Consider the following 19,087-nt stretch of genomic DNA (forward strand, 5'->3'; position numbering starts at 1 on the left):
CCAACCAGGTGCCTCTAGGAAGCCCACAAATGCATAGGGCCAGTGTGTTGTAGTGGTCTGACTGTCCAACTAGGATGAAGAAGCCCTCAGGGGACTCAGTCCCATATAGACTGGGGGCTGCTCTTGAAGACTGTCTGGAAGCAAAAAGCTGGTACAGAATGCTGTAGCCAAAGTGTTGACTGGAGTGGGTCGTAGGGACCATATCGCTCCAGCCAATTTTCATTGGCTTTCAATTTGCTTCCAGGTTTAAATCAAGGTGCTGGTATTGACTTTTCAAGCCCTGTATGGCCTGGGACCAACATACCTTAAGGACTGCCTTCTCCCATATGACCCTACCTGTTCATTCTAGGCATCTTTGGATTCCCTGCTTTGGTTGCACTTGCTAGACGGCTAGCAACCTGAGAAAGGGCTTTCTTGGTTGTGGCACCAAAACTTTGGAACTCCCTTCCCAGAGGGGTTTTCTGTCTCCCTCTATCGGTGTTGTCTGCCAGCGGGTGAAGACTTTTTTTTGTTTCATTTGGCATTTCCCCAATGAAGGCAATTGGCCATCCTCTCAGGTAATGGTATTGTATGTTTGTGTCAGCCCTTGGCCCACAGAACCAGAAATCACCACAAAGTCATATAGAGTCCAAACAGATGGCTTTTACTGGTCAATTAGGCAAAAAGTGCAAACGAATAAAATGACAGCTATGAGAGGCTCACTAGCTGGGAGATATTATAAGGCAGGAAAGGCGGGTGATTACACGTACAGGCTGAATACAGTTTCCCAGGAGCTGGGTTCCCAGGCCTAGGTATGCGACCTTGGGGGGCAGACAATACAACGCAGAGACAGAGGCAATAACGAAACCGAGATAGCAGCCTGACATTCTGCTCCCCTCAAGGCCCCCTCCCAGTTCGCAAGGGGGCTGGCCGATCTGGGTAAGCAATGTGAAAGGCGTCGACGAGGTCGGGGGCGGAGACATCCCGTGCGCGTACCCATTCGTCATAGGCAGGGGGGAAATGTTTCCAACGGACCAAGTATTGCAGGTTGCCATGGTGAACACGGGAGTCAAGGATCTTGGAGACTTCGAAGTGTTCCTCCCCCCCCACCATGATGGGTTGCGCAGGAGGTGGGTCCGGATGCCACCGTGGAGAAGCAACATGGGGTTTGAGGAGGCTAATGTGGAAAACAGGATGCACACGCCTCAAGGATTTGGGGAGAGCCAGTTCCACCGTGACAGGGTTTATGACCCGGGTGATGGGGAAAGGGCCAATGTATTTAGCACTGAGCTTATGGCACGGTTGGGTGGAACGGAGATTTTTGGTGGAAAGGTAAACCAAAGTACCCACTTGCAGATCACCCCCGGGGGAGCGATGTTTGTCAGCTTGTGCTTTGTATTTACGTTTGGCTCGGTCGAGGTTGCTAACGAGCCAGGGCCAAGTGGTACGGAGGGCGTGTGCCCAGGAGGCAATGTCGGGGTTCCCCTCCCCCTCTATATCATCTGTAGGAGCGATGGGACTGAAATCTTGTCCATACACAGCAAAAAATGGGCTAAAACCTGTGGTTTGATGCATGGCATTATTGTAGGCATATTCTGCTAAAGGTAACAGTTCTACCCAGTTATCCTGGTGGTAGTTAACATAACAGCGTAAATAACATTCAAGTACAGCATTGACACGTTCAGTTTGACCATCAGTTTGAGGATGGTATGCACTAGACAACCCTTGTTCCACTCCCACCAACTTGAGGAAAGCTTTCCAAAACTTAGAAACGAAACCACTGCCGCGGTCACAAATTATCTTACGCGGAAACGAATGTAAACGAAAGATATGCGTCACGAAGAGGCGGGCCAGTTTCTGAGCAGAGGGAATCCCTGCGCATGGAATCAAATGTATTTGCTTAGAAAACAAATCAGTAACAACCCACAACACAGTTTTACCCCCACTGAGAGGGAGATCAGTCATGAAGTCCATAGCAATCACTTCCCAAGGTTTGCTGGGCGTTTCAAGAGGTTGTAGCAGTCCCGGGGGTTTGCCCTGCGATCGTTTCGCAGCGGCACAAACGGGACAGCTGCGGATGAAGGAGTCAATGTCGGAACGCATTCCCCCCCACCAGAACTGTCTGCGCAATAAGTGAAGGGTTTTCAGAAACCCAAAGTGCCCAGCTGTTTTGGCTCCATGGGCTAAATGTAAAACGTCCTTTCGGAGAGCCTTGGGGACATACAATTTCGAGTCCTTGTACCAGGATCCTCCTTGTTCCAAAACACCAGGGGGTAGGGTATGAGCGGAACGTTCTAAAAGGCACTGGTCCCGAAGGACAGTTAAAAAGGACTCGGAGATGGGGATTTTGGAGGGGGCCCCCCCGTCGGCCATGGAGATCTTAGAAACAGTTATGGGGCTAGTGCTTACGTGCGGCGGCGCGCAGACTGCAGGCGGCTGGGCGGTCGGAGGGGTAGGAAGGGCGGGAACTCCGGTTTGTTGCGGTGGCGGCTGGGCAGCCGGTTGAGCTGGCGGAAGTTGTACGTTGGGTAAGGTGTGCTGATGCTGGGATCGAGTTTGTACAGCCAGCATAGGTAGAGCCCCACGTTGCATAGGGGTGAACAGAGAGTTGGTGGGTCTTTCGAGTTTTACCGGATATTGTGGTAAACGGGAGAGGGCATCCGCAAGAACGTTCTGTTTCCCAGGGACGTGCTTCAGGGTGAAACGGAACTGCGCAAAGAACTCCGCCCACCGTTGTTGTTTCGCTGATAGCTTATGGGACCCCGTGAGGGCAGCTAGATTTTTGTGATCGGTCCAAACCTCAAAGGGGACTTTAGACCCTTCCAAGAATTGTCGCCATAGAGTCAGAGCATGATGAACTGCGGAGGCCTCTTTCTCCCAGATGGGCCAGTTTAATTGAGCGTGCGCAAATTTTTTTGAAAAGTAAGCGCAAGGGTGAAGAAGACCATCCGGTCCTTGCTGGAGGAGAGCCCCTCCCATGGCTACATCGGAAGCATCGACTTGCACAATGAACATTTGATTTGGGTCTGGGTGCTGTAGCACCGGCTCCGAAGTGAAGAGGCGTTTGAGGGCCAGAAAGGCGGCTTGGCATTGCTCAGTCCATAGGATTTTCGCGGAGGGCAAGGCAGCCGAGCTTACTTTTCCCTTAGTTTTCAGTAGGTCCGTAATGGGTAGAGCCACCTGGGCGAAGTTAGGGATGAATCCTCGATAGAAGTTTGCAAATCCCAGAAATTGCTGTACTTGCTTCCGGTTGGTGGGGGGAGTCCAATCGAGGACGGCTTGGACTTTGGCGGGGTCCATGCGAAGACCTTGGTGGGAGATGATGTATCCCAAAAACGTGAGTTTGCTTTGGTGAAATTCGCACTTAGCAAGTTTTGCGAAAAGTTGATGGTTGCGCAGGCATTGCAGAACTTCCCTGACCAGAGCCACATGCTCGTCCATAGTTTTCGAATAAATGAGAATGTCATCTAAGTAGACCACCACCCCACGATATAGAAGGTCATGTAGGATTTCATTGATGAGTTGCATGAAGACCCCCGGGGCCCCTTTTAATCCGAACGGCATCACAAGGAATTCATACATTCCGAAACAGCTAGAGAAGGCAGTGAGGTGCTCATCCCCTTCGCGGATACGGACTCGGTAGTAAGCTTCCACCAAGTCTAATTTAGAGAACACACGGCCTTCCTGTAATTGTCCCAAAATATCGGATATTAATGGGATAGGATAGGCATTGGTCTGGGTAACCGCATTGAGCTTTCTGAAGTCAATGCACAGGCGAAGGTCGCCCTCTTTTTTCCGGACGAAAAACGCGGGGGCCGAGTTTGGGGCATTCGAAGGGCGAATGAACCCTCTGGCGAGGTTTTTGTCCAAAAAGTCCCGGAGGACAGTGCGCTCGGAAGCGCTCATAGGGTAAATCTTACTCTTGGTTAATGTGCAGTCCTTTACCACTTCAATCGCACAGTCTGAGGCCCGGTGGGGGGGTAAGGCATCACATTCCTTAAGGTCGAAGACATCTTCAAAGTCCCGGTACACAGCAGGTAGAGCCGGTGGTGCTGGGGCAGTAGAGGTTAATGCTGGAACGGGCGGATATAGCAGAGCAAAGTTTTGCCGATGCTGGCCGCAGGTGGGACTAGCGAAGGAGATAGTGTTTGTTTCCCAATCAATACTGGGACTATGTCCTTTAATCCAGTTAATTCCCAAGACCACTTCAAATCGGATAGGGGCTATAGTGAAGTCTATTTGTTCCCAGTGGGAACCAATTCCCATTGCCACCCCTATGGTGCGGTGATCAACTGGACCCCCCTGGAAATGGCTTCCGTCCATTTGGGCAAATTGGACGGGGGCGGGTAAAGCCTCAGAGTCGGCTCTGAGTGCAGCAAAAGTGGTTTCGCTTATGAGAGTGCGACAGCAACCGGAGTCAATTAGTGCTTTGACGGGGATTTGTGGGCCACCGTTAAGTTGCTGTAAAACTGCATCCACGTAGACGGTGGAGTCCACGTCTTTAATTTTGGTAGGAGCATTCGGTTTGATAGGAAGATCCTGAGAGGTCTGTGGAGACGCTCCATTCACCACAGACCGGAGCCGTTTTTTGACAAGTCGAGGGGAGATTCCAGGTTTAAGGCTGGAGAAATCCAAGGATTTTCCTCATCCGAAGAGGGAAAATCGTCCCCCAATGGGGCACTTGTAATCCGAGACCCGGCGGGGTCGTTGGTAGTAGGCAGGGAGGCTGGGTCCCCGGCATGGAGTGCAGAAGGTGTGGGTCTTCCCGGAGCTGCGCTGCGGGTGGCCGCGGTGCCTCTGCGTGGTGGACGACCTCGGGCGCGGGTTGTCGTGCTGGGACGAAATATTTCTTGGCGGCGTGGGCAAACGGCTGCAAAGTGGCCCATTTCTCCGCAAGTAAGACAGGCACCCCTCTGAAATCGGGCTTCACGTTCCTGGGGCGGACGTGGGGGATTTCGTGGGACGAGCAGTGGTGCCTTGGGTTGAGGCTTTTGGGTGCCTTTTTCCTTGTGCTTTTGACGGACGAGAGAAATGAAGCGTCGGCGGCTTTCCACTTCCTCGGCTAATAGGATCCAGTCTTCGAGGGTATCGGGATCGCCTCGCATGTAAGACCAGTTCAGAATGTCAGGATGCAAGGCTTCCCTGAAATGATGGATCAGGGTGGTCTCGGGCCAACCTACAATTTTACTTGCCAGTCGTTGAAATTCATCGGCAAATTCTCGAACTGTAGCAGAGCCTTGTTTTAATTGTAAGAGTTCCGTTTTGGCTCTTTCCCCCAGGAAGGGGTCCTCAAACCTCCTTCTCAGGGCAGTCATGAAGTTGTTGAGGGAACGAATAGCACGAGAGCGGGTGTCAAACTGGAGGACCATCCAGTCAGCCGCTTTACCTGTCAGAAGGGAAGCTACGTAACGCACCCGGCTGTCTTCCGTGGGGAAAAGTTGTCCTTGTTCTCGCATATAACTGTCCACTTGATGCAAGAAACAAGGCAAAGTCTCGAGAGATCCGTCATACGTAGTCCTCAATTTGAGTTGCTTCCAAGGGCCGGGCGCAGGTTGACCCGGTTGCACGGGTGGTCCGGGCGGAGGGACAACAGGAGCTCCAGGAGGCAAGGGTGGAGCAGGCACATTAGCGGGTGGTTGCACGGGTGGTCCGGGCGGAGGAGCAACAGGAGCTCCAGGAGGCAAGGGTGGAGCAGGCACATTAGCGGGTGGCTGTACGGGTACCCCCTGACCCGGTATCGGAACGGGCTGTCTCAGAGCTATCAGGGTTTGTTGTAATTGCCTGTTCTCCTGAAGCATACGTTCCATTACTTCTTGGAGTTGATCAACACGGTCGGAGAGCTCCCGATTCTGGGCTCTTAAGAAATGAGCCTCCTCACTTGGGCCACCAGTAAGATGAGGCTTACTGGTCCGGAAGCTTGTGGCCCATTGAGAGCTATCCCCATATAAATCCTCGTCTTCAGACTCTTCTGAGTCTCGACGTCGGTCAGCCAAACGGCGTGCGCGTTGAGTCGCGCGCGGCGGGACAAACGCCGGGGAAAAGGACAGACCTGATAGCCCTAGTACATTGCCCTTAGGGCGCGTGTCCACGTTCGCTTGATTCCTAATCCTTGCTGCAGCCGCCCTGGCTGCTTCCGCAGCCTCTCTCTCTCTTGCGACCTTAGCCGCTTCGGCGGCTTGCTGATCCGCAAGAACTTTGGCGTTCTCAAGTCTCAGGGCAGTCTCTGCCGTAATGCGCGGCAAAAGTTCTGTCTCCAGGAGTGAGAGTATGGGGTCGGGTTCCCCGCCCAGCAGAGGTTGTACTCGAACCGCCAGTGCGGGTGCCTCGGCTCCGAAGGTCGAGGTCAAAACTTGAGCCAAGGTGGCTACCGGGGTGTCCTTTGTACATTCCACAAGGAGAAGAGCGGTGCTAATAGCGACTCGCTTGGCCTCAGCCTGACAGCTGGCTGCATCCGGGATCAGGGAAAAACCCTCCGGTGGGGCTCCCGCCATGGTAGAAAGAGTTTCTCGAGAAATAAGATTATCCAAAAGTCCAGTTAATATTTGTAAATCCTCAGTCGCCAATCGGGCATCGTCCAGTAATTGATCCAAGCCCTGAAGATCTAGACGAGCATCAGTATCCTCCGACGTTAACATCCAGAGACGTCCTTTAAGAGATTGCCACTGTTTCTGTACCAGTCCCCTCAAGCGGCAAACCTCTCGGGTCGTCCGGAAAAGTTCAGCGATTAAGTCTTGTAACAGAGTAGGATCCTCAGAGAAGGGCTCCAGGGTGTAGATCACCTGGAGAGCTGCATAGCTCCCATCCAAGTGGCAGGCGAACCCCCCTGGGCTCCAGCCTGGCTAGTAGAATGGTGAAGTGATAGCTGTCATAATGTCAGCCCTTGGCCCACAGAACCAGAAATCACCACAAAGTCATATAGAGTCCAAACAGATGGCTTTTACTGGTCAATTAGGCATACAGTGCAAACGAATAAAATGACAGCTATGAGAGGCTCACTAGCTGGGAGATATTATAAGGCAGGAAAGGCGGGTGATTACACGTACAGGCTGAATACAGTTTCCCAGGAGCTGGGTTCCCAGGCCTAGGTATGCGACCTTGGGGGGCAGACAATACAACGCAGAGACAGAGGCAATAACGAAACCGAGATAGCAGCCTGACAGTTTGTGTGTTTTTATTGACTTATTTTTATAATTTTAATTTGTTCAGATGTTTTAATGGTCTCATGCCTTCTGCCTTGAGGACCCTGATCGGCTGGAAAGGCTGCACAGAAATAATTTAAATAACTTAAATAACAAGTGCTTAGAAATATGTGCTGTTCACAGTGCTTTGATGCAGGACTGGAAAGCAAGGGAACTGAAATCGGTACTTTGGGATATTTTGGGCGAAAACGCACGGTCGCTTTAGCCTCCTTTATTCCCTGTTGCAGCCAGGATTCAGCCAGGATTGAACGCACGTTTGGTGAAATGCATGCATTCGATCCTGGCTGAATCCTAGCTGAAACAGGGAATAAAGGAGGCTAAAGTGACCGTGCGTTTTCGCCCTTCATGTTTTCGTTGGTCTCTCTGAAAGACCACAAACACATGTACAAATTGGGCATCCTCCTCCAAAGGGTTATTCTAACTTAAATTGCAGATATGAAAACACACACTCTCGTCTTCTGCCCATCCCCTGGTCTTTAGCTGTAATATGCTGTGAGCTTCCTGTATTTAAATAAAAAGTACATAATCTTGAACAGCAGGATCTCATTTTTTAAATTTATTCTGGAAAGTACAACAAATCCTTCAATCATCATCCAAGGACTCAGAATTTCTACATTCTTGGATATGAATATAACAGACCTCTCAGTCTATTTATGTCTATATTTGTAACAGCCCAAACACTTGTATATTACTGTACCCGGCCTGATGCTTATTTCATTTTCCAGTTTGTTGCTGACGATATTTTGGCAGCTGTCAACGAATTAGAAGCAAATTCTGAACGTTGTATGTGCATTAAATCTTTTAGACATCCTGCTCGAGCCGAGCCGTACCTGACTTGCATTCAGATCCATACCCTTTCAAATAAGATTTCAACTTGTCAATATTCTCTCTGTTTCTGATTTCACCGTATTATAATCAAAAGTATTGATATGTAAATAATGTATAAGCCTCGCTCAATAACTGCTAATTTCAGCTGTGCTGACATTCTCTTGGAAAGAGCACCATTATGTCCCACTATAGATATAGTAGCAAAGTCTGTGGGCTCAGTCAAGAACTTAGTTCAGTTCAGTGTGGACTTTGGACCCTAGGCATCCATCAACAAGGATACCTGAATTGGGTGGAAAGGTAGTGTGTGCTTTTGTGTGCTAAGTGCCGTCAAGTCGTTTCTGATTTATGGCTACTCTATGAATTAATGATCTCCAAAACATCCTGTCATTAACAGCCTTGTTCAGGTCTTTCAAACTGAGGGCCATGGCTTCCTCAGTTGAGTCAATCCATCCCATGTTGGGTCTTCCTCTTTTCTTGCTGCCTTCAACTTTCCGTTTCTAGTGAATCTCGCCTTCTCATAATGTGATCAAAGCATGATAGGCTCGGTTTAGTCATTTTAGCTTCTAGGGAGAATTCAGGCTTGATTTCATCTAGAACCCACTTGTGCGGCCTTTTGGTATCCCTAAAACTCTTCTTCCTCGCCACATTTCAAAAGAATCAACTTTCTTCCTGTCAATTTTCTTCACTGTCCAGCTTTCACACCCATATATAGTCATGGGGAATGCTATGGTATGAATTATCTTAGTCGCCTTTCATAGCTACCCTTCCCAGTCTCAGTCTCCTTCTGACTTCTTGGTTGTCCTCTCCCTTTTGGTTGATGATGGAGCCAAGAAATAGAAAAACTTTTAACAATTTCAGTATCTTCATTGTCCATCTTAAAGTTCTGTGATTCTCCAGTAGTTATTACTTTTGTCTTCTTGATGTTCTGGGTAATCCTGCTTTTGGCACTTTCTGCTTTAACCTTCATCAGTAGTCATTTCAAGTCTTCACTATTTTCTGCCAGTAATGTGGTGTCATCTGCATATATCTCAAATTGTTAATGTTCCCGCCACCAGTTTTCACTCCACCTCCATCTAAATCTAATCGAGCTTTCCTGGAGGAATAAAATCTAGTAAAGGAAGTGAAACCCTACCCAACTGTGATAGACCACACTAACAATTTCGCTTTCCCAGCCATCACCATCTTTCACTAATCGTGGATTCTTTAAAATGTAACTTTTAGTATATTCCCTGGAAAAGGACATTTCTGGCTCAAATATGTCAACATTATTTATTGACTTGATTATTGCATTTATACCCCACATTTCAGTCCTCAAAGTGATTTAAACAAGGTATAAAATGACAAAAAAGTGAAAAATGCATCAAACATCAGTAAGTGCAGTTGACTAATTATATTTATCACTTACTATTATACGCCTGAGAGGGAATTACTCTTTACTCAATGTCTAGTGGACATAAATGTAGGTACCATGAGGATGACCTGGATGGCCCAGGCTAGCCTGATCTCGTCAGAAGCTAAGCAGGGTCAGCCCTGGTTAGTATTTGGATGGGAGACCACCAAGGAATAACCAGGGTTGATGTGCAGAGGAAGGCACTGGCAAACCACCTCTGTTAGTCTCTTGCCATGAAACCCCCCCAAAAAGGGGTCGCCATAAGTTGGCTGCGACTTGACGGCACTTTACACACACACACGCACACACACACACACGCACGCACACACACACACACACACACACACCATAAGGATAGACCATAGGGTGGGGTTCTTTGAATGGGGAACCACAGCTAGGGTTGCCAGATCCCTCTTCGCCACCGGCGGGAGGTTTTTGGGGCAGAGCCTGAGGAGGGTGGGGTTTGGGGAGGGGAGGGACTTCAATGCCATAGAGTACAATTGCCAAAGCGGCCATTGGCCAGGTGCCTGTTCCAAGGCTTCCCGGCCACCGGGGAGGGAAAAAGAGACCTGAAAAAAATTGTAAAAAGGGGTGAGATCCCCCATTGCCGACAACGGGGCTGTGCCACTAAAAAGGTGGCACAGCCCCACCGCCACTCAAGGTAGCGTTCCCAGGGCAAAAGGGCCTAAAGGCAGCTCCACCTCTGGGAATGCCTCCCCACACTGCCGTGGTCTTTCCCTTCTGGATGCTGACATGTTTGCCCCCAAGTCAGCTTAGGTGCCACCTAAGGTGGCACCTATGCTGGCGTGGAGTCATGCCAGCTCCAGAGGAGTTCTCCCCCCCCTTTAGGAATGGCCTGTTAATAGGGTTGCCAGCCTCCAGGTACTAGCTGGAGATCTCCTGCTATTACAACTGATCTCCAGCCGATAGATATCAGTTCCCCTGGAGAAAATGGCCGCTTTGGCCATTGGACTCTATGGTATTGAAGTACCTCCCTTCCCAAACCCCGCCCTCCTCAGGCTCCGCCCCAAAAACCTCCCACCGGTGGCAAAGAGGGACCTGGCAACCCTACCTGTTAAACTCAGAAAGGTGAACTCAGGTTAAAGGTTAAACTCAAAAAGGTGCAAGAACAAGGCTGCTGATTGGCATCTTAACATTGTACTGTGCCATTCTGTTGAGTGTACTTGACTTCCACTATGTAATCCGCCTTGAGTGTCAGCGACAAAGGCGGACTATAAATAACCTAAATAAATATATTAAATTGAACTGGGCAGGTTTGTGTGGGAACATGTAGAAATTCATGCATAGGGCTGCCAGCTCTGAGTTGGAAAATCTCTGAAGGTTTTGGGGGCAGAGCCTGAGGAGGATGGGGTTTGGAGAGGGGAGGGACTTCAATGTCATAGAGTCCAATTGGCAAAGCGGGCATTTTCTCCAGGTGAACTGATCTCTATCAGCTGGAGATCATTTGTAATAGCAGTAGATCTCCAGCCACCACCTGGAGGTTGGCAACTGTATTCAGGCAATGTGGTGCCAGGCCATTAGGGCTTTATAGGTCAAAACCAGCCTTAAGAATTTTATCCCAAAACCAACGGTTAAGCAATGAAGTCCATTTTCTAGGACGCGGGAGCCTATTTTCTACATGGTGTTTAAGAAAAAGAAGAAGAGTTGGTTTTTATATGCCGACTTTCTGTACCACTTAAGGGAAACTCAAACCGACTTACAAACTCAAACCCTTCCCCTCCCCACAATAGACACCCTGTAAGGTAGGTGGGGCTGAGAGAGCTCTAAGTGAGTTGTGACTAGCCCAAGGTCACCCAGCTGGCTTCCTGTGTAGGAGCGGGGAAACAAATCCAGTTCACCAGATTAGCCTCAGCCGCTCATGTGGAGAAGTGGGGAATCAAACCTGGTTCTCCAGATGAGAGTCCACCGCTCCAAACCACTGCTCTTAACCACTACACCACGCTTTAAGATTTGTGCAGCCTTGTGTTTCACTACTTATTTCTGGTTTCCCCCAAAAAGGTTCACAAACCAGGTGGCAAGTTATACAAAGAAAAGACAAGAAAACCAACCCAATTTAATTATTTTTTCTTCATCGTATTATGGTTGGAGGCTGGTTTAAGTTGTTTATGTATAATGTGGGATTAAGAATGTGCAATTAAGGATATCGTTGAATATCCCCAAGAATACCTAATTGCCTTAGCATAAATAAATATATGCCAATGAATAGAGGATAGAAGCTATTTTGTTGATGTGTGTTTTTTTTTAAAAAAAAAACATCTACAGAAGGCTTTGTAATTACAATTGTGAAAATTTAATAAGCAAGTTATAATTTTAATGAAAATCACAGTCTGATTGAAGCCTGTTAGCCACCTGTGGCTTGGCATCTTCCATATTTATGCAAATGAGATGCAAATATAGGGGTTGGCTTACTTGCATGTAATGAGCAAGCACGCATTTTTGGGAATCCCATGGGATGAGGGTTAGAGAATGCAGTTTGAGAGGCTTTGAAATTTATGTATTTATATACTTACTTCAGTTATATCCTACCTTTCTCCCCAGCGGGGATTTAAAGCAGGTTACATTGTTCTCCTGTCCTCTCTTTTATCCTCAGCACAGCCCTGTGAGGTAGGTTAGGCTGAGAGTGTGTGACTGGCCCAGGGTCACCCAGCAAACTTCCAATGGCGGAGTGGGGATTCGAACCGGGGTCTCCTAGATCCTAGTCCAGCGCTCTAACACTACACCACACTGGCTCTTTGATACCAGAGAAGATGCCCACCCTGGGACAAGATTCTTATAATTTACAACATTCCTCCTTGTTTCTCTAGAGTGCTGAAGGGCCTATGGGTAATGGCGCCAGCATGGTGTAGTGGTTAAGAGTGGTGGACTGGAGAACCGAGTTTGATTCCCCACTCCCCCACATGAGTGGCAGATGCTAATCTCCTTCTTCTCCTTCTCCTCCTCCTCCTCCTCCTTCTTCTTCAAACTATGGAGGCGAAGGACTAATTTGCCAGAGGTAGGGGTTGTGGGGGGGGGGGCGCTTTCCACTGCACAGCAGATTTCTGCCATCCTTAACCCTAATGCTTTTAATTTTCCATTTCCATTAACATCAATTATTAACCTCATGAATATTTACAGGCAACCTCAATTTAATATTTTTAATATTATTTAGTAAATTAAAAAAAAAAAAAGGAGACTTGGGACCCGTGGAGTTGGAGAGAAATTGCTTTGTGAGCTGCTGCTGCCTGAAAATTAAGTTTGCATTTGTTTAGAGCTGGGAGAATGAAGTCAGGCATGTAGGATACTAGCAGTGGGATTCTAGATGAAGTCATGCCCTTTTAGGATTGTGCTGTTAGGCCTGGTTCTATTGTTGCCAGGTCTCTCTTCACCACCGGTGGGAGATTTTAGGGTCGGAGCCAGAGGAGGGCAGGGTTTGGGGAGGGGATGGACTTCAATGCCATAGAGTCCAATTGCCAAAATGGCCATTTTCTCCCGGTGAAATCTCAATCTGCTGGAGATCAGTTGTAATAGCGGGAGATCTCCAGCTAGTACCTGGAGGTTACCAATAAACAACAGCACGTGGCTCTGAGATTACAAATAACTCAAATACAATGATATAAGATACTGCAATCTTCATTCATATACTGCTCATCAATAAATCAAAACATATTATATACATAAACAGAAAGCAAAGGGTCCCAATAGGAATTAATGTTCCAATGTAAACAAAAAATTTCTTAGTAAGGAGTTCCCCAAGACAAAAATCCTCTCCATGGGAAGATGAAAAAAATGAATTATGAATTCATGCAGATGTTTGAAAAATCATAAAGACGACACTTCCAGATAAGTGGTCGTTTCGCCTAGTCTGGATTGACCTAGAACAGTTTGTTTTTATTTAGGAATGAACATTAATTCCTTTGGGATTTGGAATGAACATTAATTCCTATTGGGACCCTTTGCTTTCTGTTTATGTATATAATATGTTTTGATTTATTGATGAGCAGTACATGAATGAAGATTGCAGTATCTTATATCATTGTATTTGAGTTATTTGTAATCTCAGAGCCACGTGCTGTTGTTTATTGGTAACTACGTTATTTTCAGCATAGGTTTGTTGTTAATTGAGAGTACCTGGAGGTTGGCAACCCTACCTGGTTCACATATTCGGGGTGTGTGTGTGTGTGTGGGAATAGCTCTGAGGTGGCAGGGCCCTGAATGCATTGCATTAGTTGAGACTGTACGGGCTGGGTTTCAGCTTTGAATGTTCCTCCACATAAAACGCTCCATGGAAATAGCAGCCAGGGCTTCTGACTGGCTGTGCAGATTAAAAGTTATCCTGTTAAACGGAGCTTCTGCCTAAAATGTTGAAGAAGCACTATTAGAGTTGCATACCACCTCGCTCTCTGACATTTTGTGATTGTGCCCTCTGCCTTGTGTCAGAATGCCAAAGGTTATTCGCTGTATCTATTCAGGCTCAAAAAGGTTGGGGACCCCTGGCTCAGCATAGGACCGAGGAAACTGGGTCTCAAATCCCCACTTTGCCTTGAAATTCACTGTGTTACTTTGGACCAGTCATTCTCTCCCAGCCTAACCTGTCTCACAGGTCGGGTTGCCAGGCCCCTCTTCACCATCAGTGGGAGGTTTTTGGGGTGGAACTTGAGGAGGGTGTTGTTTGGGGAGGGACTTCAATGCCATAGAGTCCAATTGCCAAAGCAGCCATTTTCTCCAGCTGAACTGATCTCTATCGGCTGGAGATCTGTTGTAATAGCAGGAGATCTCCAGTTAGTACCTGGAGGTTGGCAACCGTAAACATTGGATAAACATGGACTGTGTCTCCCACTGCTGACATACCATACAAAACATGTCGACAGATTTCCTCCAGCTGCCTCAAACAGAAAAGTCCTTTCAAGCTCTTGATTTGATGGGGATACCATCTCTGCCCTGACATGGATAGCCCAGGCTAGCCTGATCACATCAGATCTTGGAAGCTAAGCAAGATCGGGTCTGATTAGTATTTGGATGGGAGACCACCAAGGAAGTCCAGGATTGGTATGCAAAGGCAGGCAATGGTAAACCACCTCTGTTTGTCTCTTGCCTTGAAAACTCTACTGGGTCGCTGTAAGTTGGCTATGACTTAAAGGCACCACCACCATCAATCTCCTTGTTCTATATAACCAACCTACCTATGATTTTTGGGGAAGAGGGTAGCCTGAGGGGGGAAAGTCTAACAAACCAACAGAGGACAATTGTTATACATCTCCAGCTACTATCTACTTGTTTACATAGCATATGCATGTTTATTGACCATTTTGCGGGTCCAGGAAATAGGTTTGTAAAATGTACATAAGGATAAGTAACGCTAATTTATGATCTGCCTGGTGAAGTTTCAGATTTGTGCTTAATTTGCTTTGTGGGTCGGCTCGGTCCTTCCTGAGAACGCTAAAAATGGCTGTCTCACGCTTTAATGTACATTTGCAAAGAGGCCATAATATGATTTGTGCTTGAATTTATATTTCAGATGGGAATTCAAGTTATGACTATTTCCTCCTTTTTAAATCATCAGGTCCTCTCGAATATGTTCAACCGAAAAACAGAACTGGCTTAACAGTCTTTTATACCCAAGACTTGTAAAGAATCAATATAGTTCCCATCAGAACAGTAAATCACTTAGTGAACCACTTCCAGTAATCATGATGTACAATTTCATATTAACTCTTCCTCTTCTCCACCCAGACATTCTTTGATAGTCTCAGACGGCTGTTTCCCCCCCAAAAGAGCAGTGTGTTGAAAATGAAAAGTTAATTCATTATATGCTTAAGGTTGGGTTTTCCATTGTACTAATCATTCAATAAAACAGATTCCTCTGCTCAGTCGGGGGGCCTTGTCATGATATGATTATCCGAGTATACAGTTACCGAGCATGGGGCCAGACAGGAAGCAGGTGTGAGAGCAATTCTCACAGATCCTATCAGCATGTTACTCTGCCACAAATAGCCCATAATAGCTGATCTCGTCAGAGCTTGGAAGCGAAGCAGGGTAGGTACTTGTGTGGGAGCCCGCCACGAAATATGTTGAGCACAACCCTCTGTGCTCGTCTCCTGCCTTGAGAAGCCAATGAGGGTGTGTGTGGGAGGAGTTGTGAATTTCCTGCATTGTGCAGGGGGTTGGACTAGATGACCCTGGTGGTCCCTTCCAACTCTATGATTCTATTATGGGATTGCCATGAGTTGGTTGTGATGTGACGGCACACTTTACCCTAGAACCAACCCTGTGTTGCTTGACTCAGCAGAGCTTGAGAGAGGGGTCTGGGGGCCACTGCTGGAATTCACAAGTGAGGTAGCATTACGGAAAGTGGGTAGTGGAGAATGGCACAGAGTTCTCCAAGATCAAGGTATGGAATCAGGATCACAGAGGATTGACTCCATCTGTCACAAGTTCTTCATGGTTGTTCAGCCAGCGTGGTGTAGTGGTTAAGAGCCGTGGTTTGGAGCGGTTGACTCTAATCTGGAGAACCCGGTTTGATTTCCCCACTCCTCCACATAAGGCCTGCTGGATGACCTTGGGCTAGTCACAGCTCTCTCAGCCCCACCCACCTCACAGGGTGTCTGTTGTGGGGAAGGGAAGAGAAGGTGACTGTAAGCCGGTTTGATTCTTCCTTAAGTGATAAAGTCGGCATGTAAAAACCAGTCCTACTCATGTCTGCTTCAAAGTTGTTGGGGCTTCCTCCCAGGTCAGCTCACATAGGATTGCAACCTTGATTCATTGGATGGCTTCATGTCTATGTGTGCTGCCTCACCCTCTGGCTGGATTTATGGTGTCCAGAGCTCTATTGCTACTTGATAGAGGACATATTTTCTTGAAACAGGACTGTCCTGCATAAAACAAGACAATGGCCACCCTAGAGGAGGATTAGAGAGAGAGACTCAAGGTGGATTACACAGTATAATAAGGTAAAGGTAGTCCCCTGTGCAAGCATCGGGTCATTCCTGACCCATGGGGTGATGTCTCATCCTGACGTTTACTAGGCAGACTATATTTACGGGGTGGTTTGCCATTGCCTTCCCCAGTCGCCTCACTTTACCCCCAGCAAGCTGGGTCTTCATTTTAATGACCTCGGAAGGATGGAAGGCTGAGTCAATCCTGAGCCGGCTACCTGAAACCGACTTCCGTAAGGATCAAACTCAGGTCATGAGCAGAGTTGGACTGCAGTACTGAAGCTTACCACTCTGCGCCATGGGACCTCTATTGCATAGTATAAAATAATGCAATCAAAAATGTGTGAGGCATCCAGCAAACAATGCAATGGGAGCATGATCACAAAAATTAAAAACCATGCAAAAACAGTAGCAGTCATGCTATGTCATAAACAATGCAAAAGAAAGAATGAAAAAGGTAGAAAGTAATATAGTAAAAGCAAGATAATACATACAATAAATGCTGAAATGGATTGCAGTCCTGTACCCTTTATAAAAACTCCCTCCATTCCACTATACTATAGCCTTCTTCCCTTTCCTGAGAGTAAGCCCCCTCGAATAGATCTGAGTAGGATCCTGAGTAGACCTGATTAGGATTGCACTGTAAGAGACTCAAGTTCCAACTTTTATTCTAGATAGCTTTTGGCCAGTCATTGTCTCAGCATAACAGACTCATAGGTAGGGTTGCCAGATCCCTCTTCGCCACCGGCGGGAGGTTTTGGGGGCAGAGCCTGAGGAGGGTGGGGTTTGGGGAGGGGAGGGACTTCAATGCCATAGAATCCCATTGCCAAAGCAGCCATTTTCTCCAGGTGAACTGAACTCTATTGGCTGGAGATCAGTTGTAATAGCAGGAGATCTCCAGCTATTACCTGGAGGTTGGCAACACTCATAGGGTAGTTGTGAGAATGAAATGGAGGAGAACCAGGTATTTTGCCTCAGGCTCTTCAAAGGAAAGGCAGGATAGAAGTGTGATAACGTGATAGGCAAGTGTGGATTTTCCCCTTGCTCTTTTAACTGCATGTTTCTGAACATAATTGGGATTCTGATCCACATTAGTGATTTTAGGTGTCAACACCACTTACTGATTGATACATTTAAATCCTACCTTTCACACATCACAGAACCCAAGGCAGCATACACAACATTCCTAGTACTCAGTTTGTGTTTGCTGTACCTAGTGTTGGCTGTACCTAGAGCCAGAGAGGTGTAGTGGTTAAGAGCGGTGGACTCTAATCTGGAGAAGCGGGTTCGATTCCCCACTCCTCCACATGAAGCCTGCTGGGTGACCTTGGGCTAGTCACATGAACACACATGACGCGTCAGTACTGTCTACTCAGGCCGGCAGCGGCTCTCCAGGGTCTCAGGCAGAGATTTTTCACATCACCTACTTGCCTAGTCCCTTTAACTGGAGATGCCGGGGATTGAACCTGGGACCTTCTGCATGCCAAGCAGATGCTCTACCACTGAGCTACAGCCCTTCCTTAAAGAAGAGGTATATGAATAAAAGGGTACTCTTTTCAATTAAGTAAACCATTGGCAACCAACACAAAATTGAGGTCTTTCTAGTTATTCCCTGGAAATACAGAGAAGTTCCTAGAAAAGTCCTAAAGGGACATAAAATCACAAGTTATGCAGTGCTCGACTGGAAGGATTTACATTCCCCATCATGCCTCAGACTACTTTCCAAGCCATGACCATCACATGAAGCTGCCTTATACTGAATCAGACCCTTGGTCCATCAAAGTCGGTATTGTCTACTCAGACCAGCAGCAGCCCCCCAGGGTCTCAGGCAGAGATTTTTCACATCACCTACTTGCCTAGTCCCTTTAACTGGAGATGCCAGGGATTGAACCTGGGACCTTCTGCATGCCAAGCAGATGCTCTACCACTGAGCTACGGCCCTTCCCTAAAGTTTTCACAGAACCCTCTCAGCTTCACCTACCTCACAAGGTGCCTGTTGTGAAGGGGGAATGAAAGGTGATTGTAAGCCGCTTTGAGGCTCCTTATGGTAGAGAAAAGCGGGGTGTAAAAACCAACTCTTTTTCTTCTGGTAGTAATATTCTAAACCTGGATCTCCAGAGCAGAAGCAAATTAACTCGCTGCAGAAACAAGAACGTGTGTGTGTGTGTGGGGGGTGTCCTATACCATTGTGAATCATACTGTTTCACGGGATGATATGAGTGATGCTGGCAGGTTTTGTCTGCTAGAATAAGGGCATTTACAGCACAAAGAATTTATATTCATTAAATGTAAATCCTTGGGTAATTTCTCCTCTTTCTCTTTTTGGATCCAGGCCGCGCCTTGCTGAGGCTTACAGACAAAAAGCTCGAGCGGATGGGGATTGCTCCTGAAAGCTTGCGGCAGCACATTTTGCAGCAGGTTCTCCAGTTGAAAGTGCGGGAGGAAGTCCGAAACCTTCAGCTGCTGACACAAGGTAAGGGAAAGTTCCAGTCGAGAAGGCCCCACCGGAGGGGACAGGGAAAGGTCTCGCTGTACCGAAACAGACAAAAATGACTTCGATGTTCTCCAGCCTGAACTGTTGCGCGGAGAGGCCTCGCGGGGGTCTCCCTAGCTTCCCAGGGAAGAACAAAAGGCAAATAACAAGAAACCGATCAATATGTGAATTAGGGGCTACCTATCTGTTATGATGACAGCAATTATTTTTAGTCTACTGCTCCTTAATAGGAACCCCGTTGCGCAGAGTGTTAAGCTGCAGTACT

The 19,087-nt window shown here is 47.5% G+C and overlaps 1 protein-coding gene across 1 annotated transcript in view; it reads left to right on the forward strand.

The window, feature by feature from the left end:
- The window catches only part of SAMD12 (sterile alpha motif domain containing 12), a 230,977-nt gene that overhangs the window by 62,567 nt on the left and 149,323 nt on the right, over nucleotides 1-19,087 (forward strand). The window contains exon 4 of the mRNA XM_056854752.1: nucleotides 18,661-18,801. Within this exon, the coding sequence (XP_056710730.1) occupies nucleotides 18,661-18,801 (141 nt within the window). The remainder of the gene's footprint in view (nucleotides 1-18,660; nucleotides 18,802-19,087) is intronic.

Source organism: Euleptes europaea, chromosome 8 (assembly GCF_029931775.1).
Source record: "Euleptes europaea isolate rEulEur1 chromosome 8, rEulEur1.hap1, whole genome shotgun sequence".
Classification (NCBI taxonomy): domain Eukaryota; kingdom Metazoa; phylum Chordata; class Lepidosauria; order Squamata; family Sphaerodactylidae; genus Euleptes; species Euleptes europaea.